This window comes from Galeopterus variegatus, unplaced genomic scaffold, assembly GCF_000696425.1.
Source record: "Galeopterus variegatus unplaced genomic scaffold, G_variegatus-3.0.2 Scaffold954, whole genome shotgun sequence".
Taxonomy (NCBI): Eukaryota; Metazoa; Chordata; class Mammalia; order Dermoptera; family Cynocephalidae; genus Galeopterus; species Galeopterus variegatus.
The window spans coordinates 345700-364305 of NW_007727065.1; the positions used below are offsets into that span (position 1 = coordinate 345700).

The 18606-nt window shown below is 53.9% G+C and overlaps 1 protein-coding gene across 1 annotated transcript in view; it reads left to right on the forward strand.

Moving 5' to 3' along the window:
* Positions 1-18606, forward strand: part of LOC103591265 (staphylococcal nuclease domain-containing protein 1) — a 354022-nt gene that overhangs the window by 332979 nt on the left and 2437 nt on the right. The window contains exons 8-13 of the mRNA XM_008573683.1: positions 4197-4385; positions 10455-10596; positions 14319-14442; positions 15490-15559; positions 16641-16754; positions 18335-18538. Of these exons, the coding sequence (XP_008571905.1) occupies positions 4197-4385; positions 10455-10596; positions 14319-14442; positions 15490-15559; positions 16641-16754; positions 18335-18538 (843 nt within the window). The remainder of the gene's footprint in view (positions 1-4196; positions 4386-10454; positions 10597-14318; positions 14443-15489; positions 15560-16640; positions 16755-18334; positions 18539-18606) is intronic.

Sequence of the window (18606 nt, forward strand, 5' to 3'; positions counted from 1 at the left end):
CGGGGAAAGAAAAAAAAAAAAAAAAAAAAAAAAAAAAAAAAAAAAAAAAAAAAAGAAAAGCTTCATTCAGGAATGAGTTTTCATGCTATTGGCCATGAGATCAGTGTTAATGAATCAACAATATATGAGCATACTTCAAAAAGTTCATGGAAGATTTGTATTATCTTTTAATTCTGTTTTTCTACTTCTTGAGGTACCTCATGTATTAAGGTGTCTTTAAACAGAAACACATGTAGAACAAGGTTATATATTGATCAGTTGATGAAATTATTGTGACCAGAGGCTCACAGGAACCCAAACCATTTATTTCTCCTAGGAACAATAGTACAGTATTTACTAATTCAGTGTTTGTGGTCACTTCATGGAACATAACTACCACACATAACAACAATGGACTGTATCTATGTATATCTCTGTGTATGTATATATTTTTTAATTAAGGGAAAATGTCACAGAAATTTGAGTCTTGTAGTTGAACAGAGAAATGGATCTTGTACAGATGTGGAACCACGTAATGTTAAACATAGTGAGACCACAAAGTCCTGGCAGTCAGTATAAAAGAGAAACATGAAGGAGGAGCACACATACCAACCTGGGAGCTCCTAGCTTAACCGTCTGCTTGCAGCCCCCATCCAGAGCTAGAGAAAAGTCGCACTGAATTTCTTGTGCCCATCCAGGCTGAGGTGTGTCCAGAAGTGTAGACGCAGCATGGGGTTTGGGAGAGACTTGGGAGCCAGCAGGAACAGTAGCACAGCCCACCTGCCCCTGAGTGCCTTTGTTTGATTGAGAAATTACTGTGGCTGGGGCAGCTATAGTAAAAGGAGAACAGAGCCCCACAGGCGACAGCTGTATCTCCCTCTATAACCCGAGTTGGATTTGGTGGCACCACAGTGCCCAAAGCCAGAGATTTCTTTCCTCTGTGGCTAGCTAGGCCCAGGGACCTGTCAAGCCTATGTTAACATATTGATTGCAGATGGAAAGAGGCTGGTTAAGTGTGAAGTCGGTGCCCACCTGCTGTGGAGAGCATGGCTGCTCCCTGGCAGTGTTGACCCTGGGTGTGGCTTCTAGTCGCTGGGTTCTTGCTAATGTGAGCCCTAGAAAGAGGCAAGCATCTGGATTGTGGCCTCAGAAAGCTGGGGTATGGCCGGCCCGGTGGCGCACTGGATAAGTGCGCCGCTTGGGAGTGTGGCGGCGCTCCCGCCCGAGGGTTCGGATCCCACATACAGACCGGCCGCTCACTGGCTGAGCGAGGCGCAATCCCGTTGCCGGTCCCCGGTCCGGTGCGGGGGCAACACTGAGGGTTGCGATCCGTTGCCAGACACGGAAAAAGACAAAAAAAAAAAAAAAAAGAAAGAAAGCTGGGGTATGAATTTGGGGTTTACCATGTGGAGTGAGGTCTGAGAGTGGGCACCTTACAGAATGAGAGGGGTTGTGCTGCCTGGTTGCCTCTACAACCTGTCTCTGAGGTTCTTGCATCAATCCCAGCAACCTGGTGCAAAAAGCCACACTTTACCAGCTGCCCGGGGACCTGCTACGCCTGGAGGGAGGCCTTGTGTCCAAGCAGTGCAGCCATCCTCTGTTTTAGGGAAAGGACACTTGACTACTAAAACTGGAAAACGAAAGGTTAGGGAATGGGGAAACTGGTGTGGGCCTGGGCTCAGTGTTGGCTGGGAGCTGTACTAGCCTTGTTTGTTTTTGACCTGGCCTGGGTCTCATGAATCCCCAAACCCAGCACAAGCAGCCTCATCTTCCTGCTGCTTCCCCAGATTCCTCTGGGACCTGCAGCTTCTCAGCCTTGGCTTGTTTGATAAGCTTGGCAAATTAAGGCAGATAAGGAGATCACCTTCCCATGTATCATTTTGCCTATCACAGTTCTTGTTCGACCACTAAGGCCTGGCAGCCTCTTCCCCATGCCCAGCCCTCCCTCCGTAGGTGCACACACAGTCTTCCTGAGGCCGAGCTTCCACTGTGCTCCAGCGCTCTGGATGTTTACAAGGTGGATCAGAGGTATTGTAATCTGAGCACTGTTTTGCCCACCTGCCCTTCTTCCCAAAAAGGCAGGGACTCCCATAAGTTAATTGTTAGAATTAGAGAAAGGAGAATCCTGTGTGAACCAGCCCTAGCTGCTGGTTCTTCCCACTTCTGCCCCTCAGCAGTGTGTGGTGGAGGCTTTGGATCGGGCCAGCGTAGCAGAGAGGCAGGGAGAAGCCAGTATCCCAGCACTCGCACCCAGGCTCTACCCACTGAGCTGCAAGGTCCCACAGGCCTCGGTGGTGGAGGGAGCTGGCATTGCCCCAGTAGGAAGTGAGGATGGGGCTCAGAGGTGTGGCTGGCAGAAGGCAGGACTGCTCCTGAAACAGACGGCTATGGAAAAGGAGCAGGGCATGAGGGAGGGTCTTTTCTATTAGGAGGCAGTGTAGCAAGAGCAGCAGGGAAAACTGGATTCTGCTCTCAGCTCAGTCCCTTACTGGCTATACTTCTTTTCTCCATACCTCAGTTTCCCTACCTACAAAATCAACAAGTTGGACTGGATTTATATAGTATCTTTTTCTCTAACCCTAGTAGACTCTGTGTACCCCCTACTGTACCACACCCCAACTTCAGGCATGGCTGAGCTTGCATTTCCACTTGAAGGATTAACTGTAAGCCTGAAGTAGGAAGAGGGTGCTCAAGAATGAGTGTAGATCATGGTACTACCCCTTCTTTTCCTCCCCGCTGCCTTCTTTCTCTCTGCACACCCAAGCCACTTCTGTTTCCTACTGGGGAGTTGTGTTGTCTGGCATCTCCCCACCCTCATCCCCTCTAACCCTCTGCCACTGGCTCCAGCCCAGGCTTTGAGAATTCCCAGGTATTTAGACATTCATTTTATTGCTTAATCGAGCTTGAAGCCATTCAAATTAATACAAGTTTTTACATTTGGCAGCAAGAGCTTTTATAAGCCCCGTTAGGAGGGGAAGAAAGAGGTCAGGAGAGAATCAAAGAAGGAATTTATCCCGGGCCATTGCCTTCATGAGATGGGAGCAGATCAGCCACCAAGGGCCACAACCCTGAGGCTGCCCTCTGGCAGGAGCAGAGGAAGGGCTTGGTCCTGAGTTCTGGGTCCTGGGTCCTAGGGGTGAGGCCCTCAATGGAGGAGACCCAGGAGCCCTTGAGCCCTGTGGGGTTTCCTGAGGGCTCTGGGGCTCAGCCATAGCCCATGGCCCCAGGGTCTGGGCTTATGGCAGTGACCATACCTTTCCAGTTGCTCCTTCTCAGGAGTAGCCTTCTGCTGGGGTTGCCCCTGCTTACGTCTTCCTGCCTCACCTGTCCCCTCCTCTCTTCTTCTGGTTTTGATGCAGCCACTTTAATTACCTTTGTTAAACATTCATTCATTCAGCTCTTCCAGGAAGAACACGGTCTCCCTTCTCCCCAAGGATTACCTTGCTCCCTATGGGCCTGCCTGTCTTCCCAGTGCAGAGCTGGGTGTGGATGCTAAAGAAGTGTGGGATGTCCCCAGAGCTCAGGCTGCTTCTTATCTCACTACTCTCTCTCTCTCTCTCTCTCTCTCTCTCTCTCTCAGAGCTGGGGTGCTTCTTATCTCACTACTCTCTCTCATTCTTTCTCTCTCTCTCTCTCTCTCACACAAACACACACACACACACACACACACTCACACTCACACTTACATACTCTCTCTCTCAAGCTAAGGAGAGTCAAGGTTACCCCAGTGGCTCTCTGCCAAAAGGAAGAGAAGGGGATCTGAAAAGAGAGGGGCATTTTTTTTTTCCTTTTTGTCTTTTTTCGTGACCGGTAACGGGATTGCAACCCTCGGTGTCGCGCCCGCACCGCGCTCAACCAGTGAGCGGACCGGTCTCTATATGAGATCTGAACCCTCGGCGGGAGCGCTGCCGCACTCCCAAGTGCCACACTCTACCGAGTGCGCCACCCGGCCAGCCCAGAGAGGGGCATTTTGAAGTTGCACTGTCAGTGACATGTCTATCAAGGATGGTTCTGGGTGTGCGAGGCTGCAAAGCTGAGGCCCACCTCACAGAGCTGAAGTGAGGAGTTCGTGGCATGGGGGCTCCAGCAGGTTCCTGCTCTTCTCCTTTTCCCACGGTGGCTGCCCATGGCCCACAAGCCCTTGGCACTGCCCTCCTCCTCTGCAGACACAGCCCCAGGCCTACCCCCACAGCCAACACCTGTCTCTCTGTCCCCAGGTGGAGGTGGAGGTGGAGAGCATGGACAAGGCTGGCAACTTCATCGGCTGGCTGCACATCGACGGCACCAACCTGTCCGTCCTGCTGGTGGAACACGCGCTCTCCAAGGTTCACTTCACTGCTGAGCGCAGCTCCTACTACAAATCCCTGCTGTCTGCTGAGGAGGCCGCCAAGCAGAAGAAAGAGAAGGTATGAGTGTGGCGGCCCTCGTCCTCCCCCCACACTAACACCACTGCCTTCACTGAACCAGCAGAAGTGGTTCTGCTGCCCCCTGCCTACCACGTGGCCTAGGGTGGTGTTGGTCTCATACCCCACACCAAGGAGGAGCAGACTGCAGCTTAGGTGTCCTCAGCCATAAGTCTGCTGCTGGACCAGAGGTGAGCCTGGCTGCCAGCCTGGAAGATCACCAGTGATCTCTTGGCCTGCTCTGGTGGGCCTGAAGCAGAAAGCTGTCTAGAAGGTGACCTTGGAGCAGTGGGAGAGATGATGGGGGGAACCCCTGGTGAGGAGGAGCCTGGGGTGTCCCTCCTTCCCCCTCCCCGACCTGCTCAGAGGAGTGGGCAGCCACAGCCCACTTCAAAATTTCCTTCACATCACCCTGCAGAGAAGCAGCCCTAGGAGATACATAAGGCTGTTAGGACAGCAGATTTACAGCTCATCAGTCTCTGCAGACACTGCATTGAAGAGACAAGGGGAGATAGGTTGGAAAGCAGCTTTTGGAAACCAATCGATGATTAAGGAACCCAGTGGTTTGGTGGTGGGAGCCAGGCTCAGCACCCCCCACACTCAGCCATTGACTTACAGCCTGGCCCTGATAATGGGGATAAATCAGCCAGCCACCAATTTGTCAGGGCTTCTCTGAGCTTGAGGAGGATTTCGTGGGACGGCCGTGCTGAGCCATAAATTTGTTCAGGAATAAACATTTCCTTCCCCATGGGGCAGCCATCTGGCTCGAAATTCATTTCCCAGAGCCAAGGCCCAGACACCTGCCAAAAGGAGTTGGGGGGCTTTAGGGCACCAAAGGTACCATCTTCCCAACCCAGAACACCTACCTACCCACTCAAGGCCTCTCTTTTTCCCCTAGGGACTGGGTCCATGGACTGCCCTCCTGGATCTCGCTGTATCTTTTCTTCCTGTCCCCTGGTCATTAGGATAGGTAACTAGACCATTAGGTGGTGGCAGGAGAAGTGGTCCTGTTGTAGCTGAAGTTCAAAGGAGACACACTCAGAAGGAGTTTTAAAGATTTATTCCAGTAGCCGGGACCACAGCAGCCAATTCGAGCTGCGGCCCGAGCCTGATTTACTTTCGGTTTTTATGCTTAGTTGGGCGCGATTGGATGATTGCCTGTTTTGCATTTAGCCAGTGGAAGCAAGCCTTGTGTACATCAGCTAATTTTGCGGTTAGCACTTGGCGAGGACTTTTTAACCGTCCTTCTCCCTCTCTACTATCCTTGAAATGGACCGAAATAGATGTTTTTACAAAATGGTGTTGCTTATGTTTAACCTTGAGCTGGCAACTAGTGACATCCTGTAAGGTGCACAGGATGTTTTGCAAGAGCAAGCATAGCTGGCTTACAGAAGCTAAAATATGCGAGTCATAGCAAGATATAAAACTTTTCATACAGACATAATTTTAAACAAGCTTTGGGTAAGCGCCTTTATCACACCTGGGTATAAAGGCAGGAAGTGTGGTTACTTAAGGAGGGGTCCTTCTTTTTCTTTAAAAGAAGACTTGCCTATTTTTTATTTATACAGAAAAGCTGGGAGCTAGCAGTCTGTGGTTTCTTGCTTACACAAGCACAAGCGTGTGACCATAGAGCTGTAGGGTACAGAAATATTCAGCACCTTGCATTGGAACAAGATGGGCTAATCATGTTACTTGTAACAGTCCAAAAAGCTAGGACAGATCATAGGGACTGTCCGTGCCCTGGAGGAGGTAGCCACCATGAGGCCTCAGAGGTTTCCACCCTCACTTGTTGCAGTTTCTGCTCACATTAAACCCTGTCTTCCAGAATGATGGGTAAGCAGGCAGCCTCGGCTCTATAGTAAAGGAGTCACATGGCCTCCTCTTGGATTTCCTGCTTGTGACAGCTGAACTTAAGACGGCCACCCCTGTGTCCTCTGCCTGCCGCAGAGAGATGGAGGCAAGGCAGCGCTGGGGCCTCCTGATTAAAGGGCTGAACCCGTGCAGAAGAGCTAGCAGCTGGGGGTCAGTGTAGCAAGCACCGGAGTCTAAGGCCCAGATTCTGATGAAAGCCCCTGTACTGCTTCCTGGCTACTCAGCAAGTGTTCCTAGAAGCTGCCTCTGCAGATTGAACAATCCTTGGCCCTCTGAGAGTAGAGACCCCAGAAGGACCTCGGGTAGGACCAGGAGGGGAATCTGGCCTGAGATGGAGGGGTGGGTTCCTTGCCAGGTGCTGCACTGGGGATCGTTATTTACTACACAATAGGTTTGTCTGAAAGAGCCCAAGTCATCATTTTGCTGGTGCCACTTGATGACGCTGAGGAGTAATTACCAGTGATTGATGACTTATGCAAGCTGCATGTTTTTATTCCAGTCCAATTAAAATGCAGCACACAACACTCAGTTCTCAGGTCTGCCTGCCTCCTGGGTCCCTCTCCTGTAAATCCCTGTCCTCTTTGAGTATCCTGAAGAACATAGGCTGGCTTTCCTCCTCCTGGTGGGACTGGATCCCAGGAGCAGCATTGGCAGGGTGTTGTAGCAGCCCTCAAAGCTGGCTGGACTCAGATGAGAGCTGGGAGACAGTAGCCTGAGTATCCAAGATGTACCCAACCTTGCCCACTTGTGTGACCCCCTGACAGCTGCCTTACCTGGCAAGAAGTCATGTTAGTATCAGGATACATGAATATTTGTGCCTGCTAGCTAGCCAAGGAGAGGTAATGCTCAGAGTTTGTGTGAGACCAGAAGCATGCAGAAGTCGTTCAGAATGGTGCTTATGTGGGCGTGCATTTGTGAGTGTGTCCGTTTGGGGGAACCTGACAATGCTGGCTTCTCAGCTTCGAGGACTTGGCTGCCTCCCTGTAGGTTTAATTCCTCCCTGTGCCCTGCACACCCCTCCTCTGTGCAGAGGCTGGCAGGGCCCTCTCCTTCCCCTGCAGGAGGCTAATGGAGGGGAACCCCCACTTCCCCCTCAGGGGTCCTGCACAGACCCAAGGACCAAGGCAGGAGCCACAGATGGCAGGCATCTAGACTGTCCACCCCCACCACTACACACACACACAGTCATGCCCAGCAGGGCCCTGGACAGGACCGGATTGGCCATTGATTGGCTTTTATTGAGCTTGACTTCCTGCTGTGGGCTTAAAGGCCTCCACCACCCTGGCCCCATGCCAGCCCCACCCTTAACAGCCTTGCGAGCAGCAATATTAAATAGGATTTAGAAAGGAAAGACTCCAGCCAGTGCATCCCCAGTCCACATTCCCCGTCTCCTGCCAGGAGGAGGACCTGGGGCTCCCCAGGGAGGAAGTGTAGGGAAGAGGACTGGAGGAGAGACAGCCCTCTCTGAGAAACAGAGTTCCTTTGTCTGAGCAGCAGCTCTCCCTGTCACCCATTTTCATGCTTCTTGACAACTTCAGGCGCCAGACACTTCGTGTGGAGACACCTCACTCTTCTTCTCAATTCAGGTGGCAGTGTGCAACCCCCCACACCCCACAACTGCCAAGTGAGCTAAGGGACCTTGTTGCAGGACTGGCCCCAAAGCTGGAGGACCAAGGGTCATCCCTGAGGCTTTTATGACCTCAGGCTCGCTGCCTACCTGAGCCTGCCAGGGGAGGAAGCTCCACCCCCTCTCCCTAAGGAGGAAACCGTTGCTTGAGGCACTTTTACTTGAGGAGTCATTAGCAATTTCTGCCCTCACACTGTCAGTCTCTTCCCAAAGTTTCAGCACAGCTGAGGAGCACCTTCCCCCACAGCCAAGGGAAGCAGGTGGGCTTAGGATGGGAGCCACTTAGGGCCCACTTGGGAATGAGCTTGGGGACCTGTGTCTTTAACAAGCCAAGTGCTGGGAAGGGAAGAAGCTAGAAGGAAGAGCAAGGCAGGAAGAGGGAAGGACCCACTGCTGGGGTCTGAAGAGTACAGGGAGTATGGAGAGATTGAGGGATTGGAGTGGTGGGTGCTGGCAAAGAGAAGGGGGCAGTGGCAGACTCTGCAGGGTCAGGAAGGTGACTGGCAGGGAGGGTAGCAGGGCTCAGCTCCAGTTCCTTTAAGGTTGTGTTCTCAGTGGCAGTGCAAGGCCCATCAGTCTTAGCTGCAAGGGTCCAAGAGCAGCTGGGAGCCTAGACGTGGGTAGGATTGACTAGCAGAGTAGACTTTTCCCCGGGAACTTAGCCTCAGCCTCCTCAGGACATAGGCCTTGGAATTGGAAGCATGTGTGGCTGTCCCCAAACCCCTTTCACAGGGTGGTCTGCAAGCTAGAGACCCCCTTCCCCATATGGGTAGGTGAGCCCTTGAGGGATTAGGCCAAGAGTCTCTGATCTGATGAGAGGCAAGGCTGTGGGTTAAAGTCCTGCTGTTTGCCTCCCTCCTCTGGCCAGCCAGGGCTGGGGGGTGTTGGGAGCAGCAGTGGGTGCAGAGGCCTCTGGGTGCTGGTCATAAAGGGAATGATAGTGGTGATGGGGACACGTTTTGGGATGGCTGGAGCCTGGAAAGTGAGAGGGGATCAGGAGCTATTTGGGTTGGAGCCCAGCCCCAGACCAGGGGCCTACAGCGCAGCCTCAGAAGGCACTGCTCTATGTAGGGTGGCAGAGCACTTGGGAGATGTATTGGCCATTCTCCGGCAGCCTCCCGTGGGCTCAGGAAGTCTTCACCCATTCCAGTTCTCAGGCCCTCGCCGCCCCTTCTGGTGGAAGGACACACACTCATGCCACATTGAAGGCAGACATGTGGACTCTGGGGGCAACCCAAGGTGGTTCCATAGTTCCAGCATTCCTGCCCTTCAGAGGCCACCCAGACATCTGCATATCAGCTGAGAGGCACGATCTTAATGATTGTATGGTCAAACTAACTCCCTAATTTTACCAGGGAAGCAGTGGAGACCCAGAGAAGATACGTAGCCTCACCAAAGTCAAGCAGCAAGTTAAGTGGCAGGAGGGACAAGAGGCCACATCTTCCCACTATAGCTTTTCCCGCTGTTCAGAGCTGCTTTTTTTCTTCAGGATGCTCAGTCAATGCCAAAATGCCCCCAGAAAGGCTGTGGAGCCAGGCAGCCTGTGTTAGAATCCTAATTCCACTACTTCTAGCTGCAAGCCCGTGTATCTCAGTTTCCCCATTTATAAAGCAGGAATAATGTTAATACTTACTCAGAGGGTTATTGTGAGGATTAAATGAATTAATATTTGGAGAACATTTAGAATGGTGCCTGGCACCTAGCAGGCACATGTTTTGGGCTAATACTTGTATTATCCCCTGGTCCTATGTGTGTGTGTCTGTGGGACCCTGTGTGAGGTCCAGTGCCCTGCACTCCCCTACCCTCTGCCCACTGCACAGCTAGAAAGCCACCACCCTCCCTGCTCTGACAGGCCTCAGTACTGGGATAATCTCCTGGCCGCAGGATTGGACTTGACGCACTGTCACGTCAAATCAGCTTCTGAGTCGCTGCAGCCTTGACAGCACAGGGCTTGGAAAAGGAAGGGAGAGAGGGAAGAGTGGAGAGGGGATGGCCCAGCTTCCAAGCTGAGGTCAGAGCAACCTGCTGGAGGTGAGGAGAAAAGGAAAGTTGCTGAGGAGGGCTGTCACGTGGAGTGCCTCAGGAGTGCCAGTGGCCCTGTGATGGGAGGAGGGCCTGGAGAGTTTAGAGAGACCCCTGCAGAGTGCCATGGGGAACCAGATACCAGAGCTGGTGGAGTGGGGGCCCAAAGCCAAGACAGACAATTTGAGCGGGTCCTCACACTCTGGTGTGCACGAGAATCGCCTGGGAGCCGGGCTTTGTTTTTGCTTTTCTTTCTCTGCAATCCTTATAACAGATTCTAGTTTGGTAGGCCTGGGTGGCACCCGGGGACCTGCAGTCTTAATAAGCTCCCTAGTTGCTTCTAGAAGCTTGCTAGAATTTGAGAACCACTGGAACAGAACTTCAGAGAGCCCACCCTTCCCCTCAGACACAGTGGACGGACTCCAGGGGCTCAGCCCAGTGTGATTCAAGTGCCCTGTGGTGTGACCCCACTTGCCCAAAGCTCCTTTCCCTATGTCCTTTTTGACTTCACTTCCCTGTCCCTTGCTCACTTCTGCTGACCAAACATGCAGGTCTGGACCCACTATGAGGAACAGCCCGTGGAGGAGGTGACGCCTGTGCTGGAGGAGAAGGAGCGATCAGCCAGCTACAAGCCAGTGTTTGTAACCGAGATCACTGACGACCTGCACTTCTACGTGCAGGATGTGGAGACCGGTGAGTGCTCGGCACTGCTGGCTCACAGTCCTGCCAGGGCCAGCAGTCTCGGGGCCCTCTCTTCAGTGCAAGGGAGGAGCACAGCCCAGGCGGTCCAAAGCCTTCCTAGAAGAGCTGACACTGTGGCCCATGCCACCTCCAGGCCCGTCACACTGCTCTCTGGGCACAAGGGTCATTTCATGAACCCACAAGTGAGTCTTGGAGTGGGCTTGGGCATGTAGGTGAGGCTGAGCAGGTCCTCTGAGTGTTAGTGAGGAAGCAGATTTTGTCAGGGTGGCACTCTGGGACTCTTAGGTAATTGTTTTGCTCCCAGACACTCCTGACTGGGCTGGGCATGAGGATTTGTGGCCCCCAGAGTCTGTCAGGAAGCGACATCCAGATTGTCTGCATGTGGCCAGGAAGCACCAGGCAGGCATTGTTCAGCCCCTGTCCCTCAGCTTCCCTGGAAAGGCAGGGGCAGGGTGCCTGGGCTTGTTTCTGCTGGGGTTTCTCCTTCTCTAGAGGTTAACAGAGCCCTGAGTGGTAGCTGGTTTCCATGGAAACAGGCAGCACTCTAGGGGAAGTCATCCCAGGCAGTCTTTCTGAAGGACCCTCTCCTCCTTCTGTCCTCAAGTGCTGTGTACTGTGGCCAGGGTCCCCTAGGCAGAGAGTTCAGGCTTCTGGAGGACAGAGGCCAGCAGAGATGGCTCTAGCAGCAGCTGGCCCAGCTTCCCACCCACCCCTGTGCCTGCTCTCCACCCTGCCCTCCCTCCTCGCATTACCACCCTGTGCAGGGAATCAGTTTAGTTGGGAGCAGAGGAAAAAGCTCTTACAGCCACCCTTAGGTCCAAGGAGCCAAATTCTGGGGACAGAGAGCACTGAAGTTGTCACTGGCACTCAAAGCAACCCCACGATGGCAGGGATGGCAGGGCGTGGCCCTGCGCAGCCTCCTCAGCCCCACCCCAGGCTCACTCCAGATTGCCAAAAGCCTCATCTCAGCCTCTTCCCCTCTCATGATATTTCCTAGCAGCTGCTTTTGTAGCACTGTCATTTCACCAAGAAAACTTGACCATTCCTGGCCCTGGACTGGCTGTGCCTGGGAAGGAAGAACACAGAGGAGGGCTAGAAGTGGAGCTGATGAGCCTTCAGGAGTAGGTTCTCTCGAGGTCAACTGTGATCCTGGTGAAAGCTGGACCAGCAGTTGCCTTGGAAGTGAACCCAGGAGATGCCCAGCCTCCAGGTCTGGGTGGGGTGACAGGGAAGGAGTCTTGTGATGGTGTCGTAGATAGGAATGAGAGCCGTTCATGAGCAGAGGAGCTCAAAGTACACCCTGCCCAGGGTACGCCGACTCCCAGGCAGGCTCTACCTGGCCATTGGGTCCTGCTGGGGAGGATCCTCCTTGAATGAGCTTGAGGGTACAAGTCTTCCCATGACTGCCCTGTACCCCATCTGGCTGTCTCTGGAGGTTCTGGGAAGCAAGGACACTGAAGTGAGTGGTGTCCAAGGCAGAAAACAAGGAAAGAAAGAGAACTGGAGAAACCATGTGTTCTTAGAGTGTTGGAAGGGAAGGGAGTGGGGCGCTTCATGGCACGCCACCTGGGGAGTTGTAGTGGGCTCCGGAGAGGACCCTGCCCTCAGGTGGCTCTATAAAATCAATGCAAATAAACAGGATTCACAGCCTCCCTCTTCTGAAATCTTTCATCCCCTCTTGGGGATTATCCTCTCGCCCTGTCCCCCTTCTCTCAATTAAAGCCTGCTTTGGGGAAGTAGCCAATGAAAACATTGCCGTTAACTGCAAATGACCAACCAGAAGGCTTTGCCTGTTTGCAGGAGGCAAAGTCTTGCTTCTGTTGCCTTGGAGCAAAAAAAATAAAGTAAAACAAAATGAAAGTAGCTCAAGTTAGAGAGGAACCTGTCTGTGTAGGGGTTTTTTTGTTTGTTTGTTTATTTTGTCCTTTTTGAGACCGGCTGCACCACGCTCAACCAGTGAGCGCTGTGAGCACACCGGTCATCCCTATATAGGATCCGAACCCGTGGCGGGAGCGCTGCTGCGCTCCCAGGGCCGCATTCTCCCGAGTGTGCCACGGGCTCGGCCCGTAGGGGTTTCTTCTGGAATTGTAGTCTGTGAGCAAGGAGCACTTTCAAAGGAGAATTACCGAGGGTTTACCACTGGGTAGGGGAAGGGCAGGCTACCCTAAAGCCCCTGTTCTGAAACTGAATGCCAGGATAGCGGCCTGGGCAGCAGCCTGAGAGTAGACACACACCCTTGCGTGAAGATGTGGAGTTCATTTTCACTACATTTGAATTATTAAGCACCCTGTATGCATTAGGGATTCCACTAGGCCTTGTGCAAGTAAACAGAAACTTGAGTGACGGTCTGTGCCCTGAAGGAGCTCACATAGTAGTGGCAAAAACATAAACACAGACAAGATTATAAGGCTGACTGTGGCAAGTGTAACAGCAGTGAACACATGCTAGGCACCTGTTCCAGCTGCATTAGTGGTGTGTCGCACTAAAGAGAGGGGAGTCCCGCACTGAGACCACACAGCTACCTTCCTCACCTCTCAGAGGGAAGGTGGCAAAAAAGGTCTGAGCTGAGCTAGAACCAGGGCCAGAAGCGACATAAAAGGAGAAGCCACAGGGGACTGATGTCCAGAATTATGGGGGTGAGGAAGACGCAGCAGGAAGGAGCTAGGGAGGGAAACTGAGACCTTGAGTTTAATCACAACAGGCAACAAAACAGCAGACAAGCAGCAGAGACAGTTGACCCGAGGCCAGAGTGAGGCAGAGAAGGGGTATCCCTCCCCCAGTCAAAAGAGGCACTGAGTTGCAGGATGGGGGAGTGGAACCCCAGCCAGGCAGCACTGGCCCTTGTGCTCAGCACGTGTCTTGCAGCATGACAAGGGTCCTAGTGACCAAGTTTGAATATACTGAGGCTATAGGCCATGATCCCAGAATCCTTCCCCTACCTTTCATGTCTCTAGTTCTGAGGCCCTTTCCTTATCCAGGGTTGTATGGGGCCATCCTTCATCTCCACTTTTGCCCCCTGGGAGACATGGGACAGGGTGGCTCTTGTCAGTCACCACCTCTGTGGTAGGAGCTGGCCAGTTAGCTCAGTTGGTTAGAGCGCAGTCTTTTTTTTTTTTTTAAAGATGACCGGTAAGGGGATCTTAACCCTTGACTTGGTGTTGTCAGCACCATGCTCTCCCAGGTGAGCCAACCAGCCATCCCTATATGGGATCCGAACCTGTGGCCTTGGTGTTATCAGCACCACACTCTCCCAGGTGAGCCACAGGCCGGCCCCAGAGTGCAGTCTTCTAACACCATCTCTGTGGCCCAGGCCAGGAGTTGGCCCTTGGAGGAATGGCGTACAGGCTGGCCAGCTCTCACCTTGGAGGAGGCTCTTCAGCCTTGGTCTTACTCCATGTCCACTCGCCTTCTCCACCTCATCAAAGCCCAGGTGCATTCCCAGGGGCTCTACAGGCCTTGCCAATAGATTGGAGAGCCAAGATCGGGAAGGCTGTGTGTGCCTGCAAGGCCCAAAGTGTCAGCGCTTTTGAAGATGGATGGTGTGAAATCTCTTGAGCAGGGACCAAAGAGGACTTCCCTGCGTGGGCTGGGGCAGAGCCAGTGCAGCGGTGCCCTCCAGAATTTCACATCCTGCTCACTCCCCAGGCCCACCCAGAGATGAGGCTCCAAAGAGCACGGTACCCACATCTCACTGCCCTCTTCCTCCCTGGCAGGCACCCAGCTAGAGAAGCTGATGGAGAACATGCGCAATGACATCGCCAGCCACCCCCCTGTAGAGGGCTCCTACGCCCCCCGCCGGGGAGAGTTCTGCATTGCCAAATTTGTAGACGGAGAGTGGTAAGCCACTTGGAAGAGCAAGGAAGGAGTTTAAAGGGGGGCGGGGGGGGTAGCAGGGCTCACCTTGGCACTGGCCTGCAAGGCTCCCAGCTAGATGTCTGACTTAGCTGTCTAGTTTCCACTGGGTGGTCATTGAGGGCCTCCGCCAGCTCTTCAGGGTTTCCCCTTCATTGCCCACAGCCCATGTGGGGCCTGCGCTTTGGTCTCTGGAAAACAGAAGTGTCTCCCCTTCCTCTCTTCAGGGGAAGTCTGAGGTAGGAGCCCTGGCTGGCTGGCTGGCTGGCTGGCTGGCTGGCTGGCTGGCTGGCTGGCTGGCTGGCTGGCTGGCTGGCTGGCTGGCTGGCTGGCTGGCTGGCTGGCTGGCTGGCTGGCTGGCTGGCTGGCTGGCTGGCTGGCTGGCTGGCTGGCTGGCTGGCTGGCTGGCTGGCTGGCTGGCTGGCTGGCTGGCTGGCTGGCTGGCTGGCTGGCTGGCTGGCTGGCTGGCTGGCTGGCTGGGGCTCTCCAACACACCCCTCACCTTACGCAGGGAGAATGATGTCACAGGGTGAGGTGGAGGCTGCTTCACCGTGAGCCCAGCCTAGCTGTCTGGGACATGAGCAGCAGCACTCAGGCCAGAAGAAGGTCACTTATTTGTGATCTACCAAGAGTAGGGCTCATGGCCTTCCCAGAGTGACAAAGTGACTTGGATGTGTTCCCTGCTGCGGCCTCCCAGACAGATCTGCCAGCTAATTACAGCTGCTGTTTAGTGTGCTGGGTTTAAACAGCAGACATCAATCTAGTCATTAGTCTTGTTGCTTTATGCCCCAAGGACACATTAATCTGCTCCACATGCTCCCTTCTCCCTCCTCTGCTCCCAGCTATGCTCTGACTCCATTAGGTGGTGGCCACAGTGCCCTGAGGCTGAGCCTCGGTGGAGTCTGGGAACTGCCCTCTGTGACACCCAAAAACTCTGGGCAGGGAAATGCTGGCCCCTGCCATCACTAAGGCTTCGGGGAGACCAGTCTCCTCAGGGCTGTCCCTTGAGCTACGCCCATGATGCCATTGCAGGTACCGCGCCCGAGTAGAGAAAGTTGAGTCTCCTGCCAAAGTACACGTCTTCTACATTGACTACGGCAATGTGAGTGTTGGGGACCAAAGGTGGAGGGGGAGGTGCCTCTGAGCTTACTGACAGAATGATGAGCACTTGGGCATCTCTGCCTGTTCGTGTGACAGGCCAGGCCCCCTGAGTGAGCAGGTAAAACAGGTGTCTGTGTCCAGAGGCCTGTGAGCAACGAGAGGTTCCACGTCCAGGCCTGAAAGATGAGTGCCCAGCCACATCCACAGTTCTTTTCCTGCCTAACATCTCTGAAGACCATGCCCAGGGTTCTGTAGCATGAAGGCCCTTTGCCCCCACAGTTCCTGGTGTTCATGCCGAGCCAGGTGTTTGTTCCATCTGCTGATCGCTGGTGCATCCCAAAACCCAGGCTCTTTGGGAAAGGACAATCATAAGGTGACAGAGTGACTGGTGCCCTTGGGAGAAAAGCCTGTCAAGCTGGGCCCGGGAGTCTGTTGCCGTTCCCTGGGAGATTCCCTGCGGATGCAGCAGCAAGTAGGAAAGTTATAGTGCAGGACTGTGATGCTCCTGAGGTGCGGCTCTAGTTGTCTGCTTCCCTCCCTTACCCTCCTCAAGGACTAGGGCTGAGGAGCTGTCAGAGAGCCCAGAGCTGGGCTGTGCTCCCAGCTTATCACCTGGGAATACACAAAGGAAGAGGTCCTGCCAAGCTGGAGAAACCCCACACACCTGGGCCAGAACCACGGGCAGGCTTGGGGACTGCTGGGCCCCTCATCTTGGTGTGCACCCCTGGCCTATGGAAAAGTAGTCTGGGAACACATGTCACAGAGGAAGGAAGTGGAAACAGTATTGAAAGTCCAGTTCTCGCCATGATCATTTTAATGGGTGCCACCAGGTGTGCCAGCACCAGGCCCCGAGTGGGAGGGTGAGAATCATAGCTCCCCATCTGTGCTGGCATCAGCAGGCATGTTCTCCCAAGGCTTCCCCGACTGGGAGGCCCGTGCCCTTGGTGAAGTGGAATTGAGTCTCAGAGTCAGCTGAGGAGGCCCAGAGTTAGAATCCCCAGAATGCTGGCACAGACAGCTGTCCTGTGAGAGCAACGGGACATCAAGTGTGTGATGCTGGTGGAATGGTGTTTCCTCTGCAGAGAGAGATCCTGCCGTCCACCCGCCTGGGCACCCTGCCACCTGCCTTCAGCACTCGCGTGCTGCCAGCTCAAGCCACAGAGTATGCCTTCGCCTTCATCCAGGTGCCCCAAGATGTGAGTCAAGACATCTTTCTCCTTCCAAAGGGGACTGTCCATTGGCACTCAGCCACTGCTGCAGCTCTAACAGGCTGATGGGAGAAGATGGAAACTGATGAAATGGTCTGTTAGTAATGGGACTCAAGCAATGGGCATGATTAACTTTGACCCTGGAGTTTATGGGAGGGTGCCACAGAGGAGGTGACATTTGAGCATTTCAGCTTGTTCTTGAGAAACAAGTAGGCCTGGTGAAACAGGGTGCCTTTGGGCAGCAACTAGGCCACCACAGCTGGATCCTAGGGCCTTGTGAGCAGTAGCAGGAGGTGAGAAGCTTGGGTATCGTGGTCTTGTCTGCCCTGACGAGAAGTTTGTTCCTCCATACTGTAGGTGGGGCTGGATTAGCAGGGTTTTCAGCAGAAGTGTGTCAAATCTGGTTCTGAAAGTTTGTTCTGGTGGCATTGTGGATGGGGGGAGGTGGAAGTAGTGGTTGGAGAACGATTGTGACAGTTCAGGCTACAGACAATGATGGCCACACCAGGGCCATTGGAGTGGGGATGGGGAGAAAGGGACAGGTCTCAGAGACGTGACATCAGAAGGGTGGGGAGAAGGGAGAGGAGGAATCTAAGATGGCACTGGACTTCCTATATCTTTGTTGCTTGGCCCAGGGGAACAAGAAGGAGCAAATTTGGGCTGTGGGACCTGCAGGGGGCTTCATAGTTTTCAGCTTGGAAGCAAGATAAGACCTAGGATAATGGACTTGAGTAGTTAAAACCGTGGGAGTGAACAAGACTGCCCAGAGTGAGTATGGGGAGGGGTGATGGGGAGGAGAGAGCTTTGGGAAGTGCAGGCCATCTGAGGATGAGGAGCCCAGAGGCAGAAGGTGCAGCCGGAGAGGAGGAGAACCTGTGCTGTGTTGTAGATGCCCCTGGTTTCCAGAAAGAGAGAGCCAATGTGCAGTATCCAGCTCCCCTGGACCTCAGGCAGGCTGAGTCTTGCCCTTGGCTCTAGCTTCGAGGAGGTGCCTGGTGCTCTGCGAGAGCTGCGTGGTGCAGGGTGCTATGAAGCAAATGGAAGAGTGGGAGTTGGCAGTGCGGACTCTTCCCTGCCTGCTCACAGAGTTGCTGAGAGGAAGAGCAGAGGCAGCAGAGTTGGTGAGGGCAAGTTTCACAGAATGGGTCCAGGGGAAGTCTGAGGACAGAGAGGCGTGAGTGTGGAGAGAGCTTGAGGTGCCAGCAGGGACGGAAACAGGGCTGTGGTGGGTCACCATGCTGAAGCAAGAGCCTGCAGCAGGCGGGAGATGCGAGGGGCCAGGGCAACAAGTGCAGGGTTAGTTTTGAGTGGGAAAAGGCCACTTTTCCTTGGGCAGGTGGGTGTATAAGGGTAGGGAAGAGTGGGTTTGAATGCAGATAGGCTTGGGGAGAGGGAAAGCAGGTACTTCATACCCAGGGCCTTTTTCCCTCATGAGGATCCAAAGGGGAGTGGGTTGCAGGCCCCTGCTGGGCAAACCTTGGAAGTCCACAGACAGGACCAAGGCCCTAAGTGGCTGCTCTTTAGCTTGCACTGACCACTCCACTAACCTGGGTGTGTCCCTGCCCCAGGAGGATGCTCGCACAGACGCCGTGGACAGCGTGGTTCGGGACATCCAGAACACTCAGTGCCTGCTAAACGTGGAACACCTGAGCGCCGGCTGCCCCCACGTCACCCTGCAGTTTGCTGATTCCAAGGGCGACGTGGGGCTGGGCTTGGTGAAGGAGGGGCTGGTCATGGTGGAGGTGCGCAAGGAGAAACAGTTCCAGAAAGTGGTATGTGATGTAAAGAGAGGCCACCCGCATGGGAGCAGGCCCTCTGCATCTCCCCCCACCATCATCAC